Raw genomic sequence first — 14,863 nt, forward strand, 5'->3', positions numbered from 1 at the left:
ATGAAGAAGATGATCGAAGGAGAGGGACACGGGAAGAGAGCAGCGGGCCGCGTTGATGGCGCGGGCCTCGAATAGTGCAGCGCAGTCACACGAGGTCGCCGACAGCTCGCGCCACTGCACATGTGCGTGATGGGAGACGCAGCGAGGGCAAACGAGCTGAGCAGAACAGCAGGGAAAGAGAGACGAAGAGAAGGCGGGGGTGGCGGCAATCGTCTCTCAGACGCGCGCAGATCTCGCTTTGCCGATGTCATACTCACCGCAGCGTCGGTGGTGTGCATGCGCCTACACGTAAGCGTGCAGAAAACGTCGCACAGACAATTCAACTCAACAAATGTTTTGCACACCCAAAGAGGCGGTGCGAAGTTCCTGCCAACATCACGCATGCGCTCACATCTCCATAGAACTCAATACAGCCAGAAGCTACTGCTCATGGTCCCTATAGCACTCCTTGCGCCGCTTGAACAGGCGTCGGAGGGATATCTGCCTCAGCGGAATGCCCATCACCTCTCGCCCCGGCATCCGCTCTCGGGTAAAGGCAACCTGAATAACCTTCCGCTCCCGTTGCGGTCTCAACACATCTGGGGCTCCGCCGACAGCCAGTATGGCGGCCAGGTCCCGGCGGCGAATGTTGGCGGAGATGCACTGCACCAAACACAGCGTGATGAACATCATTATTACCACCGTGGCCACAACCCCGCTGAAGAGAAGAGTCTGGGACCCATTCCAGACGGGTGCAAATAAGCCGAGACTGCCGTATGTCACGCATGCCTGTGTGTCCGCGGCGGGAGTGCTGTGCGAGCACGTGTAGCCACCAGGAGTCCCACTCAGCGCAGGATCGAAGCATGTCGAGTCGTGGCAGAACACACACCCCGCGTGCTGCCCGCACACCTCACACCCGTCGAACGAGTACGCACGGCACGCGTCAGCAGGAGCCACGTTGCAGTTGGGGCCGCTCCATCCGCTCTGGCACTCGCACACACCGCAGTTGCACCGCCCGCCAACAGCGTCACACCCGGCGCAGCTCTTCGACGGCACCTTCCCGCCACTGGTGTTAGTGCACGCCTCCTCGCACGCGCCTCCGTCGCACAGGCACGCCCCACTGCCGGTGCGCCCGTCATCGCACTTGCTGCCCGTCCAGCACACAGGGCACGCCGCGCAGCTCGGGCCGTAGTGCCCCGGCAGACACTGGCACGTTCGCAGCTGCTCGTCGCACCAGCCGTGCAGCCCGCAGTCAATACATCGCCCGCGCGGCACGAAGCGGACGTGCAGCCCACTGCGCAACAGCCCTTGTGGGACCATTAAAGACGATGCGTCGTCCACGCCATAGCGGACGAGCCCCACGCGCATGGGCGGATACGCGAGCATCGGGTCGCCTTGCGCGCAGCTCACACACAGGATCGTGATGTCGATCACCCCACTTGTGTCTAAGTAGAGCTGCACGGTAAACTCCGGTGGCAAAGAATTTCGGCTGCGGAACTGTAAGCCGGTGACCTTCATCACAAGCGCCTTACCGCAACTCACACTACCGCAACTCGCGGTGCCGTCGACTTCAGCCATCGTCACGACAGACGCGGCAGTTGCGTCTACTCCCCACCCAAGGGCCGACTCCAGAGCGAGAATAGTTAGCGTATAATTACCGTTTGGGCAGGTACCCATAATAGGGTTGCAGCTGCTTGTCACAGGCACCATCATGCAGGATAGGCCGGGGGTGCACAGAATCGAATCGAAGGGGTGGCTTTGAAACAGCGAGAGCTGCCTGTCGATGCGAAAGGAAAAGTTGGTCAGGTCCTTCAGCGCTGCGATGTAGCTGAAGTTGTAAGAGAAGGCACCTTTAAAATCCACCGTGGTGCTGTAGAACCGCTGCGGCGCGAGGGGGGGCGTGCGGCTCGCCGGGGCGGTCCACTGCCCGCGCGGGCACACCTCCGCGACAAGCGTGCTTGCAGAGCACGCAGCCGTGGAGGTGCACCACACGCAGTCGTTCCGCGTGTCTGCCGTACACGCGGAGGCGTCACCGTGCCCGGCGCACGTGTCCAGCACGGGGTCGAACCGGTACGCCACAATGCCGTTGGCCGCCGTCGGCGCCGGCACCACCTTGCGCAGCGACTTTGAGTAGATGAGTCCCGTGCTCGGCATGTACGCTGGCAGTGCGCTGGTGCCTGGCAGCGAGGCGTACCGCATAATGATCGTGCCGTTGGCGTACACCACCACCTGCGCCGTCAGCGTAGCCCTCGCTGAGGAGCCGGGGGCGGAGAGCGGCACCCTGCAGTACTCCACCGTCGTGTGCCCTCTGCTCTCCGTGTAGGAGTCGCGCGTTAGAATGAAGCTCTCCGATGCACTCACTGCCGCCATCTCAAAGGGCGCCACGTAGAAGCCGATCATGGGCCAGTCACCGCCGCCCTCGTACAGCACCGACGCGTTGTCAGAGAAGGCGTAGTTGCCCTGAAGCTCCGCGTAGATCTTTCGCCGGCAAAAGCCTCGGCACATACCGTACGGCGTAGGCGAGAGAAACCCCATTTTACTGACATACCACGAGGTGGCACCCCAGGCGTAGAAGGGAAAGCGGACGCTGAAGCTCGTGATGTTCTCAAAGACTCGATCCAGGGAAGGCGAGAGCGGAATCTTTCGGTACGCGTTCGAGGCGTCGCAGAGGGTCTCGTATCGCGCCCAGTGAGCCGGTGGGAGCCCTGGCAGATCGGACTGAAGCACCGATGTAGCTGTGTGCCGAACAATGTACGCGGTGGCGGATGTGGCGGTGGAGGAGAGGACGAGCACCATTGCGACAAGGCCGACGAGAAGACGGCGTGTGCGAGCACGCAAGGCCATGAGTCCGCCTTTGAAGATCGTAATCAAGGGCCTCTGCGTGAATATCGGCAGGTGAGGCTGACACGCTGCATCGTCTGTCGTTCTCGGGTGTCTATACCGATCGGTTAGTCACTGCGAAACAAAAAAAGAACCGGAGGTGTCCGCGATGCGATCATTTTTTTTGGTGGGAAGGGGATGAGAGCGGAGAAGCGGAGGAGAAGAGAAGGAGCGCCATGGGGAAAGAGGTGAAAGGGGAAAGCGGACGGAGACGCGAAGCAGAATCCTCTCTGCGGCGCGTCGTTGGTCTCTGTGGCGCCGCACACGAGTTGATCTCTACTCGTCCTTCCCGCTAGCTGCATGGGTCCTTTCCGCGTGCGGTGGCACCCCGATGCGGGCGTTGCAGAAATGCGCCGACTCGCTTATCTGAGCGCGGTCCCTCCGATACACTCTCCTCGCCACCCCTCAGTCCGCCGCCCCGCTCACAGCCGCTTCGACTACGCGGGCGGCCACGTGGCGCACTCTCTCAGGGCGGTTCAGGCTGCCTACACGAGTCCGCAGCAGGAGATCGGTGGCGTACCATGGAGTGATGCTGCAGCGTTCTCTGCCATGCAAGTGGCGCCAGCGTATTCGCCGTCTACGGTTGCGCCTGCAGAAAGCCACCCGGGGCCCTGACCGCCAACAGTAGTCGCAGTCGACCTCCCTTATCCCACCCTCCCTCCGCTGGAGGCACTTGAGTCTGTTATTACCAGAGGCCGCTCAGCGTATGGCATGGGGAGGGAGGGTGGTGGTGTAGAGAGTGAGAAGGAGGGGTGCTGTTAAGCTTCTTCCCACTATAGAGAGAAGAGGCGCTGCCTCCCCTCCCTCTCCATGGCGCAAGGCGTTGAGAGGTGTGCCCCCTCCCTCCCCTATTCGCCATGCAGAAAATGAGGAAGTGGTGCAGCGCGCAGAAGAGCACACACACACAAAAAGCGTACCTACATGGGGTGGAGGGGGCCGCCGCGGAGCGTTGCTCTGCCGTTCGCATCCTTTTGTTTTGTGAACGGCGTAGAATGGGAAGAGAGGAAGGGGAAAGGGCGGCCGGACGGGGGTGCAGTAAGCAGTGTAAGGGAGAAGGAGCAGCACACGTGTCTGTGCAGTTCTTTTGGGATTTAGATTCTTTGCCCCCTCCCCCTCTCATTGGAAGAGTGTGGGGGAGGGAGGGGGGAGGGGGGCAGTGTTACCGAACGTCTCACAACGCCGTCGACCGCCGAGACTGGTGATGATGCACAACGGGCCACACTCCGGGAAGTCGAGCGTTGAGAAGAGAAAGATGCGATCCGAGCGAAGGGATAGGGGAGGGGAGAGGCAGGCTGTCTATTCCGGGGGTAGACCGAGGAGGAATAGGAGTGACGAGAGGGAAACGAAAGGGAGAGGCGGAAGGGAGGTGACACGAGGTTCACCATCTACGAAAGCGCCCCTTAAATGCGCCGAGGGTACGGCTAGCCTCCTCCAAGGGTTGCGCACAGCCCTCTTTACTACGCTCCTTCCAGTGGCGGCTCTCAGAAAAGAGACTGGCGAGATATCCGCTGTGTCTTCAGCTGCTCTGGTGTTCGGTTGCCCTGTCGATGGTGCACCCGTGCGGTATGGAGAGGGTACCGCCCCCGCAGCCAACCCATACTGGGATAACGCGCGATGACCAAGTATCTCTGTAGGGCCGATGGATGTACCAGCCGATGTGCATCGACTGACGCGTCCATTACTTGCCTCTCATTCTTCTGTTCCTCGGCTCACCGATCGAAGAAATGGTGGTCGGTGCGAGTTTCCTCCAGGGCTGCCATGCTTCGACCAACGATCTCATTCAGGGTGCGCTCCTCGCTGTACTGTCGCGGCGCTGCGCCGGCGACACCATTGTCCGGCGAGGCTGCCCTTCTGTCTTCTCCAGAAGCCTCAGCTGAGTGACAAGGGGCGTCCTCTACGCCATCAGCGGTGACGGGAGAACCCCCTGCTGCACATGCCCCGCTCAGCCACTCCTCTTGGGAGATGTAGCGCGCGCCAGGGGCCAAGTAGCTCGACTGCTCGCTCGCTGCGAATGTAGACTCAGTGCGGCTGCTGCTTTTCATGCTGGCTGCTTCACCCTCATCACACTGCACCACGCGCACAACCTCCTCGCTGGCAGCGCCGCCCGCAAAATGGCCTTGCAGTTGGGGTGTCTGAAGCAGCTCCATGGTGAGGGGCATGACTTGCATTGCCGCTACCGCGCCGGATGGCGTCGCACCAGACGCCGCTTCACGCGCAGCAGGCACAGATGTGAGTGGCAGCGGTGGGCCACGCCGCATACGGGCGGTGCTGCCCCGGTGCTGATGACGGGACCTGTTTGCGCGCGGCACACTTACAGCTGCCTGCCTGCCCTGCCGCACGAGCTGTCTGGCGAGCTCAAGCGGCATACCCACGATGTCGTCGCGCCGCTCCCGTTTCTCATCTAGTTCGCGCTCTACCGTGGAAAGCTGGTCCTCAGAGAGCTCCACGTCTCTCGCATTGGTGGCGTAGATGGGAATAGCAGCACGATTGGCCATGTTGCCACGCTCCAACAGCTCCGCCTGCACCTGCTGCCATACCGCGGCCAGCTGCTCTTTCGGGAGAGGACAGCTTAGTGTGCTGTTATAGCCCCCTCCGCGTTGCAAGGTCGGCCTCCGCTGACCCTCCTGCATGGTGCGGGCAACGTACGACTCCATGGATGCATCCTGCACCTCCCTCATGCGGATCACGCGACGCGTACTGAGGGAAGCAAAGCAGGAGTCGTGTATGACGCAAGCGAGACGACGGACATCGACCTGTGGGGTGTACGCGGCGATGGCGTCTGTGCCATGGGCCGGAGGCAAAGGCTCGAAAAATAAATCTGGGATGGGCGCGTCGGAGACAAACACGCAGAAGGGGGCTAACGCGCTCGTGGCCGCATCTCGGGCAGCGAGGCCCCAGTGAAATTCCTGCACTTCGGCGAGGCGCAGCCAGCGAGGGATGTTGCCAGTTTCACGCATGCACAGAACGGAGTCATGTGTCGTGCAGAGGTAAGCCTTCTCCAGGATGCACTTCAGCTTCGGCATGCCTGCACAACAGCTCGAACTCGACGACGCGCACGACGCTGCGGCGTCGGTTGGTGCGCCGTCGCTGGACGCCTCCACGAGCACGTAGACATTGCCCCGCATGAACGTGTAGAAGACGGCCTTATCGAGCGACTGAAACGTATGCCACACGGACATGGGGATGTGAGCAAAGGCGAGGCCATTGCGCGGGTCGTACGGGGGCAGCCCGCGGTACGGTCGCACAATAAGCTTGTCGTAGCCGAGTACGGTCTGCAGAACGTACCAGAGCCGGCGGAATTCCCGCTCATCACGCGAGCGGAAGACGACTCGGACCGGAACGAGCGCGCCGCCGTGCAGCGGCTCGCCCTTTGGACCGCGGGGACTGACAAGCGTCTGAACACCTGCATCAACGAGAGAGCTACCGATGAGGCCGACGGCACCTTCGCCGCGGTCCACTGCCGCCGCCGCTGCCGCTCGCGCCCGCTCCTTCGCCAGATCCTCGAATTGGTCGCGGAGGCTGTCAAAAAGCTCCTTCAGGAAGAATGGGTCGCGGATGTAGGCGTCGTTGCCCCAGTGGCAGCGCGACCGCTCGAGTGGAGAGAGACCAGCTGCCGGGCAGAGGAGCGGGCCTGCCGGCGGTGTCTCGCCGCGCGCCATCGGCCGCGACTCGCCCAGAATCTCGAGCTGATAAAGGTCACGCTCGTCGATGCAGCGGTTAGGGTTGAATTCTGGCCTTGTCGCCAGCGGCAGCACTCCCGTCACCTTCACTTTGCGCCGCCATGCGAGGCTTGTGGGAGGCACCGCGACCTCCCTCACGGTGTACATCACAGAGGCGTCTGATGGCGTGAAGACGCCTGTGCGCGCAGACTGCCCAGCGGTGTCAGCGCTGCTGCTACGATCCTCAGTGGTGGGGAGGATAGGGGTGATGCTTGCCGCCTCAGGGGTGTGGCTGGGAACAGCGGGAAACTCGCATTGCACGGGCTCGGAGTAGTAGATATAGCGACGCAATGTGTCGAAGGCCACCTGGCGCGTCTGCCAGCTGCCGAAAAGGCCACTCCCCTGCTTCTCCGCGTACGAGTAGAACATGGCCCGATAACGGAGGCAGAGGGGAGGGGCTCGTGCACCAGAGACCAGAGGAGCAGGCGGACAGGAAAAGGCGCAAGGATGGAGCAGGCGGTGACCCGGGATGCGAGGAGCTGAAAAGGGGGAAGACGACGAGTGCCCGACGTGTGCAACGGTTAGAACGAAAAGAGGTACATACAGTGTGAAGCAAACGAAGGGAGGGGGAGAGGGGAGGTGTGCGTAGGGAGAAAAGAGACGGGTGAAAGAACGTATGATGATCACTAAAGAGTTGTCCAGACAGACAAAAAAGGAAAGAGGGGAGGGGTGAAAGCAAAAAGGGTGAGAAGAGAGACGGAGGCACCCCACGATGGTGAGCAGTCGTGTAAGTGTGTGTACGTGTGTGTGTGCTCTTCTGGTATAGAGGGCGCAGAGGTCTGTGTGTGTGTGTGTATCTGTACTAGGGTGGGAGTGCTTAGTCTTTCTTCTCGCTCGTTATCGATCGCAGAAAAACGCCAGGCGCTCCAACGCGAGACGGTCCGATTATAGATAGAGGGAGAGGGAGGAGAGAAAAAGGAACGGCAGACCCGCATCCGGCGATCCTGTCCGGAGGGGCCCCGCACACGACGGCACAGAGAGGCGGATCGTGCGCTCTATGCGACTCGTCTGCTTCGAGGAAGACACAGATGGAAAGGGGAAAGAGGAAGGAGACGAGGGAGGGAATAGTGAGAGGGCGATTAGAGATGGCACAGACGTGGCCGCGGTCGGGTGCGCTACTAGGAAGCTTGGACACTTTCGTCGCCCCTCCCCCACCCACGGGAAGGCCGTCGGTAAGGTGCAGGCGCGTCCGTGGTGGCACAGACGGGCTTCGCCTCCACCGTGCCTCAGCGCGGCTGGTGCGCACCGTCTGTGAGCAATGATTCGTCCTTTCTGTGTCCGTATTACCGCACACGGTGCATCAAGAGGGCACACACGGCACAGACAGACAGCGACTCGACTACACACACGCACACACATATATACTTGCGTGTGTGTGCATCAACACACAAGGAGAACGCCGGATTCGTCGTTTAGTGGTCAGCCACCCTAACGAGAGAGAGGGAGAGGCTATCAGGAAAGAGAGTGAGCGAAGCACAAAGAACGCAAAAGGAAAGGGAGGGGGAGGGGCGGCGCTCAGCACAGCGGCGAAGAAGAGGAAAGGGTACAGCAAGTCGGTTCCTCAGCATCAGCAACGGACTGAAATGGATATAAATATATATATACCTAAGCACTTGTGAGTGTGAGTGAGTGAGTGCGTGCGCGTGTAGGCAGGAAGAGGAGTGGTGGCGATGGTGAGATGAGGGACAAAGAGAGGCAAGCACCACAAGCCCGTCGCCGCCGCTGCAGCAGCAGCAGCCGATAACAAAAGGAAGCAGCCAACCGAATTAAAGAAACAGCAGTAACGGTGGATGGAGCAATCACACCACCGCCTCTTTCTTCTCTCCTTCCATCAATGCGGCAGAGATGCGGGGCAAGCAGCGTAAACATGACGGGCCAAAAAAGAAAAAGAAGGGCACAACGCATCGGACAACGAATGGCGAGATCCACACGCATCGGTGCTGTCACCTACGAGAGGCACACAGAGAGAGAGGTGCGCGAGAGAAGATGTGGATGGACAGCGCTTTTTCTTTGCTTGTTTACGAGTGCCGACGCACACACGGCGATTCGTAGCCTTTGCGTCCATATCCCCTGCAGTGCCTCCACATCGAACCTGTACGTACCGTGGGGGAGGGGAGGGGAGAATAGTGAAGGCCCCCTTGACAAGCGTACGAACGAAGAGAGGCGCAGCATGAGGGGGCGCTGGAGAGCCACATGGATATCTTAGGGAAGAAGGAAATCAATTGTGTTCGCACAGCCTCGACTTTACCGCACAGACGAAAAAAAAGGGAGGGGAGAGGAGGAGGGGGGGGCAGAGACAACAGGCATACAGACACATCGAAAAAAAAAAACACTGCTCACGTGCACACTGTGGCAGTACAGCGTGATGCGTTAATTCAGCGGCAACAATTGCCTCCGCGGAGAGATGAAGCGAAGGCGAGAACACCGGCCAGGCGCGTCAACTACAACAAAAGAGAAGCAGTGGAGGATCTAATTGAATGATAAATAAACGGAGCTGAAAGCTCGCCCGAAATAGGGGGCCAAAAGAAGAGGGGGGAACGAGAAGAGCGCCCCGCGCAGCACCCATAGAGCCAAAGCACGCTGGTACCTATCGTTTGTCTTCGGCCTGCGGCTTCGCTTCTTTCTCACCTTCGCCGAACTAGCCACCCCCACCACCCATGCGCGCAACGCCAGTTCGTGTCACATGCTGATGAGGTGTTCAAGCAGTAGAACAGGGAAACGTTCGTCATGAGAAGACAGAAGAACTCAGCCCAAGCACAGCGACACGAACACGCACACACACCGATGCAAAGAAACGAGCAGCACCGGCAGACACCAACTCACCTTCCCAAGGCTGAGGGACAACGCCGCGGAGCCATGGAGCCACTCCTATCATCCACAGACAGACGCATGCAGCCGTGTTGGGGGTGGAACGCCTCCTCCCTGTCTATGTTTCCACGGAGGAGTCGCCATTTATCATCCTGTGTGACGACGGCATCTCACATCGTACTGTTGGGGGGGAGAGAGGCTCCAAAGCCGCCTTGCCCCCACTCCCCCTGTGCGTCTCTTCCAGCCACTCAGTAGAGTTCGGCCGCTTTTTCGGTGGCTGCGGCGTCGCTTGCATCGCTGAGATGCTCCTATTCACAATATCGGCCACGCTCGGCTCCGTGATGGTCAGGAAGGCGTCGACAGCACCCTCAGTGACCAGTGGGGTCTCGTTCAAGATGGTGTGATGTTCCACTACCACACAAGACCCGGCACCCGCTATCTCATCCGCACTCAGGTAGCGCGCTCCCGGCATCTGGTACTGTACACTGTTGCCGCCAAACTGGCTGCTCGAGAGGCTGGCTGTCACCATCCCCGGCGACGCGCCCATGAGCGACGAGGCGCCGATGCCGGCGGCGGCTCTGCCGATGCTGGAGCTCAGTTGAGGTGTCTCCAAACGGTAGCTTGGTAGTTGTGCTCGGCCTGTGTCGGCGTGAGTAAAAGTGTCGCCTCCACCTCTCGGCGACGCTCCCACACCTGAGAGGCTGCGTCCAGTGGCATCAGCGGGACGGAGTGTAGCCTCGGCGGCGTCGGTAGTCGCCACTGTAGATGAAGACATTGTGTTGGGAAGCACTGCGCTAGGCGCCACTGGCCTCCTGGGAGATGTCAAGTCGGGTGCTCCCCAGGTGCCCAGCGGTGACCCGGCAGCGGCGTCGTTGAAGCTAGCCTCGTATCCCGCGCCGTGCTGGGTGTGAGCACGGCCCAGATCCGCTAAGGTTGCAGCGCTGCTGCTGCGCAAGTGGTCCGATCCCGCTGGCAGCGTCTCATCACGTTGGCTAATGGCTGTACCACCGTTCGGGCTCGGGTTCAGGTTCCCGTGCGTCGATGTCGCCCCACCCGTTGGCTGCGCGCCAGTCGATTCGCCTTGGCGTGATGACGCTGGATGGTGACGATGGTGGAGACGACTGTTCCGTCGCGCTGGCGCTTGAATGCGCTGCGCTTCCTCGTACGACAGCCCAACGATGTCGTCCCTACTCGCCCTCTCGCGAGCGAGGCGCCTAGACAAGGTCTGCAGTTGGTCAGCCGTCAGAGCTGTGTCGTTTGTGTTGTTCTGATAGAGTGGGATGGCCGCACGACTCACGAGGTTCGGGTCGCGGGTGGCGTAGATACCCTGCACCTCCCGCCACACCTGCGCTAGCTGCTCCTTAGGCAGCGGGCAGCTTAGCACACCAGCATAGCCTCGCGCGGGGTCCAAGTCGAGATTGCGCCGCATCTCCCGCTCGTAGCGCTCAACGAAGCTGCGCACCGACACCTCGGCCACATCAATGTCGATCACCCGACGGGTCTCGAGCGAGGCAAAACACGTCTCGTGAATGACGTGGCGCAGTCGCAGTACCTCCAATGACGGGCTGAAGCAGCGAACCGCGTCAGGGCCGAAAATAGGCGGCTGCGGTATAAAGATGATGTCGGGGGCGCCGGGGTCGGAGAGGAACGCGACAAACGGGCGACTGCTCGTCACGTTGTAGTAAAACTCGCGCACCTCCTGCAGTTTAATCCACCGCGGGATGTTGCCGGTGTCACGCATGACGAGCACACTGTCGTGGGTGATACACAGGTAGGCGCCGCGCAGCGCCACATACAGCTCATTGCTGGCGTTGCGGCCCACTACGTCCCCGCGCAGAAAGCTATAAAATACTGTCTTCTCGAGCAACTTGAAAGTGTGCCAGACACACATCGGAATCATAGCGAAGATGAGGCCGTTTCGCGGGTCGTACGGGGGCAGCCCGCGATACGGTCGAGCAGTCAGCTTGTCATATCCAAGCACCGTCTGCACAACATATGAAAACCGTCGGAACTCGTAGTCCGTGCGCATGCGCAAGACGATCTTGATTCGACTGCCGCGGTATATCGCGCCGCTCTTGGTCCTGGGCGATTCGAGCGTCTGCGTCCTGCGCGCGTTCGCCGGTGCCACGGCGTGGCCGCTGGCTAGCTCCGCGCGCTCCCTCTCCATGCGCAGATTCGTAAACTGATACCTCAACGCCTCATACAGCTCACGCAAGAAGAAAGGATCGCGAATAAACTCGTCATTCTCGACGGTGCACCGATCGGGCAGACCGGACAGCCCGGTGGACGGGCACAGCAGCGGACCTGGGGATGGCGTCTCCCCGGATGCCATCGGCCGCACCTCGCCGTGAATTTCAATCTGGAAGAGGTCCATCTCTCTCAGGTGTGTATCGTCCAGCATAAACGCATGCTCCTTGCCAACAGGCACTATCATGTCGACTTTAATCTTCTTTCGCCACTGCACATCATCTGGGTTGTTTGGAGGGGGCGGCGCGAAGTCAAAGTGGCGCTGCTGGTTCAGTGGCGTCACCGGTGGACGCATGATCAAGTGAGACACCGCAGGGTTGTCTACAGTGGTCCCAAGACTGGGGGTGGCGTCTTCCCAGTCCTCGGACCCGTCCGAGGCGCCGACTGTCGGGAGCGGATTATCGTTCGCATTTGGGTAGGCGATCTTTTCAGGGCTGACACAGCTGGAATAATAGAGATGGCGGCGCAGCGTGTCGAAGGCGATCTGCCGCATCTGCCATCCATCGAAGAAGACGTTGCCCTGTTTTTCTGCATAGGTGAAGAACATTTTTTTTTGCTTTTGATGAGGGGAGGAGAGGGGGGAGGGAGGAGGGGGGACCTTTAGGGTGTGTCGGTCAGAATCAATGTAAGAGGTGAGGGGTGGGCGGGGGGAAGAAGGGGAAGAAGGGGGCGCTGCGGGGGGGCGCGAAAAAAATGGCTGTGCAAGAGACTAGCGGAAGATGGCGTGGGCCAACTGCAATGCGGAGGCGGCGAGGGGACAGCAAGGGTGAATCTCGAACAGGAAATGGCCCGCACCCACCATGAAGAAGGGAGGAGATGTGCTTTCGCTTCTTCGGCCGTTCAGTCGCGCTCAGAGCGCAGCTGCGGATGGGTGCGAAGAGAACAAAAATGTGCGCAACAGCCGTGGCGAGTGTGCTCGTAGGGGGTCCACACACACACACAAGCACATACGGAGAGAGAGAGACAGACCCCCCAAAGGAGGATAAAAGAGCGTGCGAGGAAACGTCGCGGATGCCGACCCGAAAAGTGAGATGAAGAAAACGGATGGGCTGAGAGGGAGTCGTGGGAAGTGGTGGGCAGGTAGGGCGCGGAAGGATGAATGCACAAGATAAGAACGGATTTGAAAGACATACCGAGTAGGAGAGTGCAGCCACTCGTGGACTGCAGCTATGCGGTGCGCAGTGGCCCCTTGGAGTGGTCCGCGGTGTTCCAGACACCGCTTATGCTGAAAACCAAGATGAGGAGGTGAAAAACTTACCGAGAGGAGAGCGGCAGATACGCGCTAAGCCGATTTTGCACGCAGAGCGTTGCGAGCACGTGCCTTTGGCGTCCGTATTTGCTTCTTTGTAGCAGTCAGGTCTCCATCGTCTCCGCCACACAGCACACGAGCTCAGCGCCACACAGCCCCTCCCCCCTCAACCAGCCCACCGCACAGCCCATCGCCCCCTGTAGCGCAACCGTCGGCACGCAGTACAGCACCGTCCCTGCCTCAGACCCCACCCGCGCACCGCCTCGCAGATCATAGCGTGACACGCCCCCTCAGGGGACGCCCTACGTTCCTAACGCCAGTAGGCAGCGTGGGCGCCAGATGAGATGCGCTCGGGTCCACCTAATGCCCAGCCAATCATTCGGATGGCGCGAGCGTCGCCATTGCCACAGCCCGCCCCCATGCGATGCCGCACGCGACCTGACCACCAGCGCCTGTCGCGACGCATCGCACTGGCACGCGCCCACGTCGTGGGTGCCTGACCCCCCCCTGCCACTCCCGCAGGCGGTTCGGCAGCGGCAGGGGGTGGGGGAGAGGGTGCTGCACGGTTTCCCCGCACGCAGCGAGTGGGAACAATGAAGCCCCGAGAGATGCCGCGCGCTGACCGGTGCGCCACCCCGCCCACCTCCGCCATGCCGGCGATCCGCCATCGAGGCGGACTACAGAGGAACGCAGAGAGAAAGAGAGCGAACGCACACACACACACAGCGCAAGAAGGCAACGAGAGGGCACAGCATACCCCCGCTGAGCCCCTGAAGGGAAAGGCCAACGGGGCAACGTGCGAAGAGAGCCATGTGAGCGACTGCGTGCTGGATCGCAATGGCGTGGCGAGATCCGGGGAAGTGGCGACAGCGGTCCGCAAGCGACCTCTGCGACGAAAAGCGCTCCGCAGCCCGGCGGCCAGCTGCTGTGGGGAGACTTTTCTTTGGGCGGTTGTTCGCTCGACACCGCGCGGCGCTGCAGAGGGTGTCCGTTCGCGCTTGCCGGTGTCTTTGCGCCTCTGCAAACATGAAGAGGAGAGGCTGAGACGAAGGGATAGGGGCGATGAACGTACGGAAGGGACATGCGGACGCATACAGACAAGGCACACGGAGATGGCGGCATGCCGTGTGAGCGCAAGGGCTTGTGGGGAGGGGGAGGGGGAAAGGGGTGAACAAGCGCAGATGTGCGGCTGCAACGTTGCTCGACAAGCCACGGAGCCATAGCGGCCCGCCCCTACCTCCCCAGCACCCGTGAAAGGTGCTCGTGGGTCGACTCGTGACAGCGGCGGTAGAAGAGGGGGACTGGCACGGAAGAGAAAATACACGTACGCATCGAAGCGTCAAAGAAGCGCCGATCCCCACCCCAAAGGGCATAAGCGAAAAAGAAAAAATGCACAGAACGGCTGCGCAGACGCCCACATAGGCGCGCCTTTTTCACGCAGTCTCGTATCCTCGACAGAGGGGGAAGAAGTCCGGTGCACAGAGGGCATGACCCTAGAACAGCTCAGCGGCGCCAGCGCGCCACGCGGGGCCTCATGACGCACCGACTAAAGCAAGGGTCCGGTACGGCGCACCAAAGCAAGCCACGCGATCAGGAGCAGCAGCATCCATCCCACTGGCGACAGCAACCACCGGACACACGCACGCACACACACTGACCACACGTAAAAAAAAATGTTGAATGAGGGCCGCACGGACAAGGTGCCAACGCAGGCAGCAGAACGTCCATCCGGGCCTGACCGCGTAGACGGGCTCGGCTTTCTCTACGTAAGGTGCGCCGAGGAGAGGCGGATGAAGCGGCAGCCGTGAGCCTTCTCCGTTTCCTCTGGAAGATGCAGCGAACGGTGCATGGGGAGGGGTGTGCCGCCGTGCGGGAATGGGGGAACCCCCGATAAGACCTCGTCAACCTATCAGGGACAGAGACGCCGTGACATGACATCCGTCAGCCCATCAGGGAGCGTTCAAAAGCGACGGCAGATGCC

The 14,863-nt window shown here is 60.8% G+C and overlaps 2 protein-coding genes across 2 annotated transcripts; both read right to left on the bottom strand.

Moving 5' to 3' along the window:
* Positions 1–4,568: 4,568 nt before the first annotated feature.
* LSCM1_01566 (uncharacterized protein) lies at positions 4,569–6,947 on the bottom strand (the record flags this gene model as incomplete). The annotated part of the gene is made up of 1 exon (XM_067319170.1): positions 4,569–6,947. One exon carries the CDS (start codon positions 6,945–6,947, stop codon positions 4,569–4,571), a length of 2,379 nt encoding a protein of 792 aa, XP_067176449.1.
* Positions 6,948–9,504: 2,557 nt separating this feature from the next.
* LSCM1_01567 (uncharacterized protein) lies at positions 9,505–12,180 on the bottom strand (the record flags this gene model as incomplete). The annotated part of the gene is made up of 1 exon (XM_067319171.1): positions 9,505–12,180. One exon carries the CDS (start codon positions 12,178–12,180, stop codon positions 9,505–9,507), a length of 2,676 nt encoding a protein of 891 aa, XP_067176450.1.
* Between the last annotated feature and the right edge of the window lie 2,683 nt (positions 12,181–14,863).

The sequence above is a fragment of the Leishmania martiniquensis genome, chromosome 31 (genome assembly GCF_017916325.1).
Source record: "Leishmania martiniquensis isolate LSCM1 chromosome 31, whole genome shotgun sequence".
Classification (NCBI taxonomy): Eukaryota; Euglenozoa; class Kinetoplastea; order Trypanosomatida; family Trypanosomatidae; genus Leishmania; species Leishmania martiniquensis.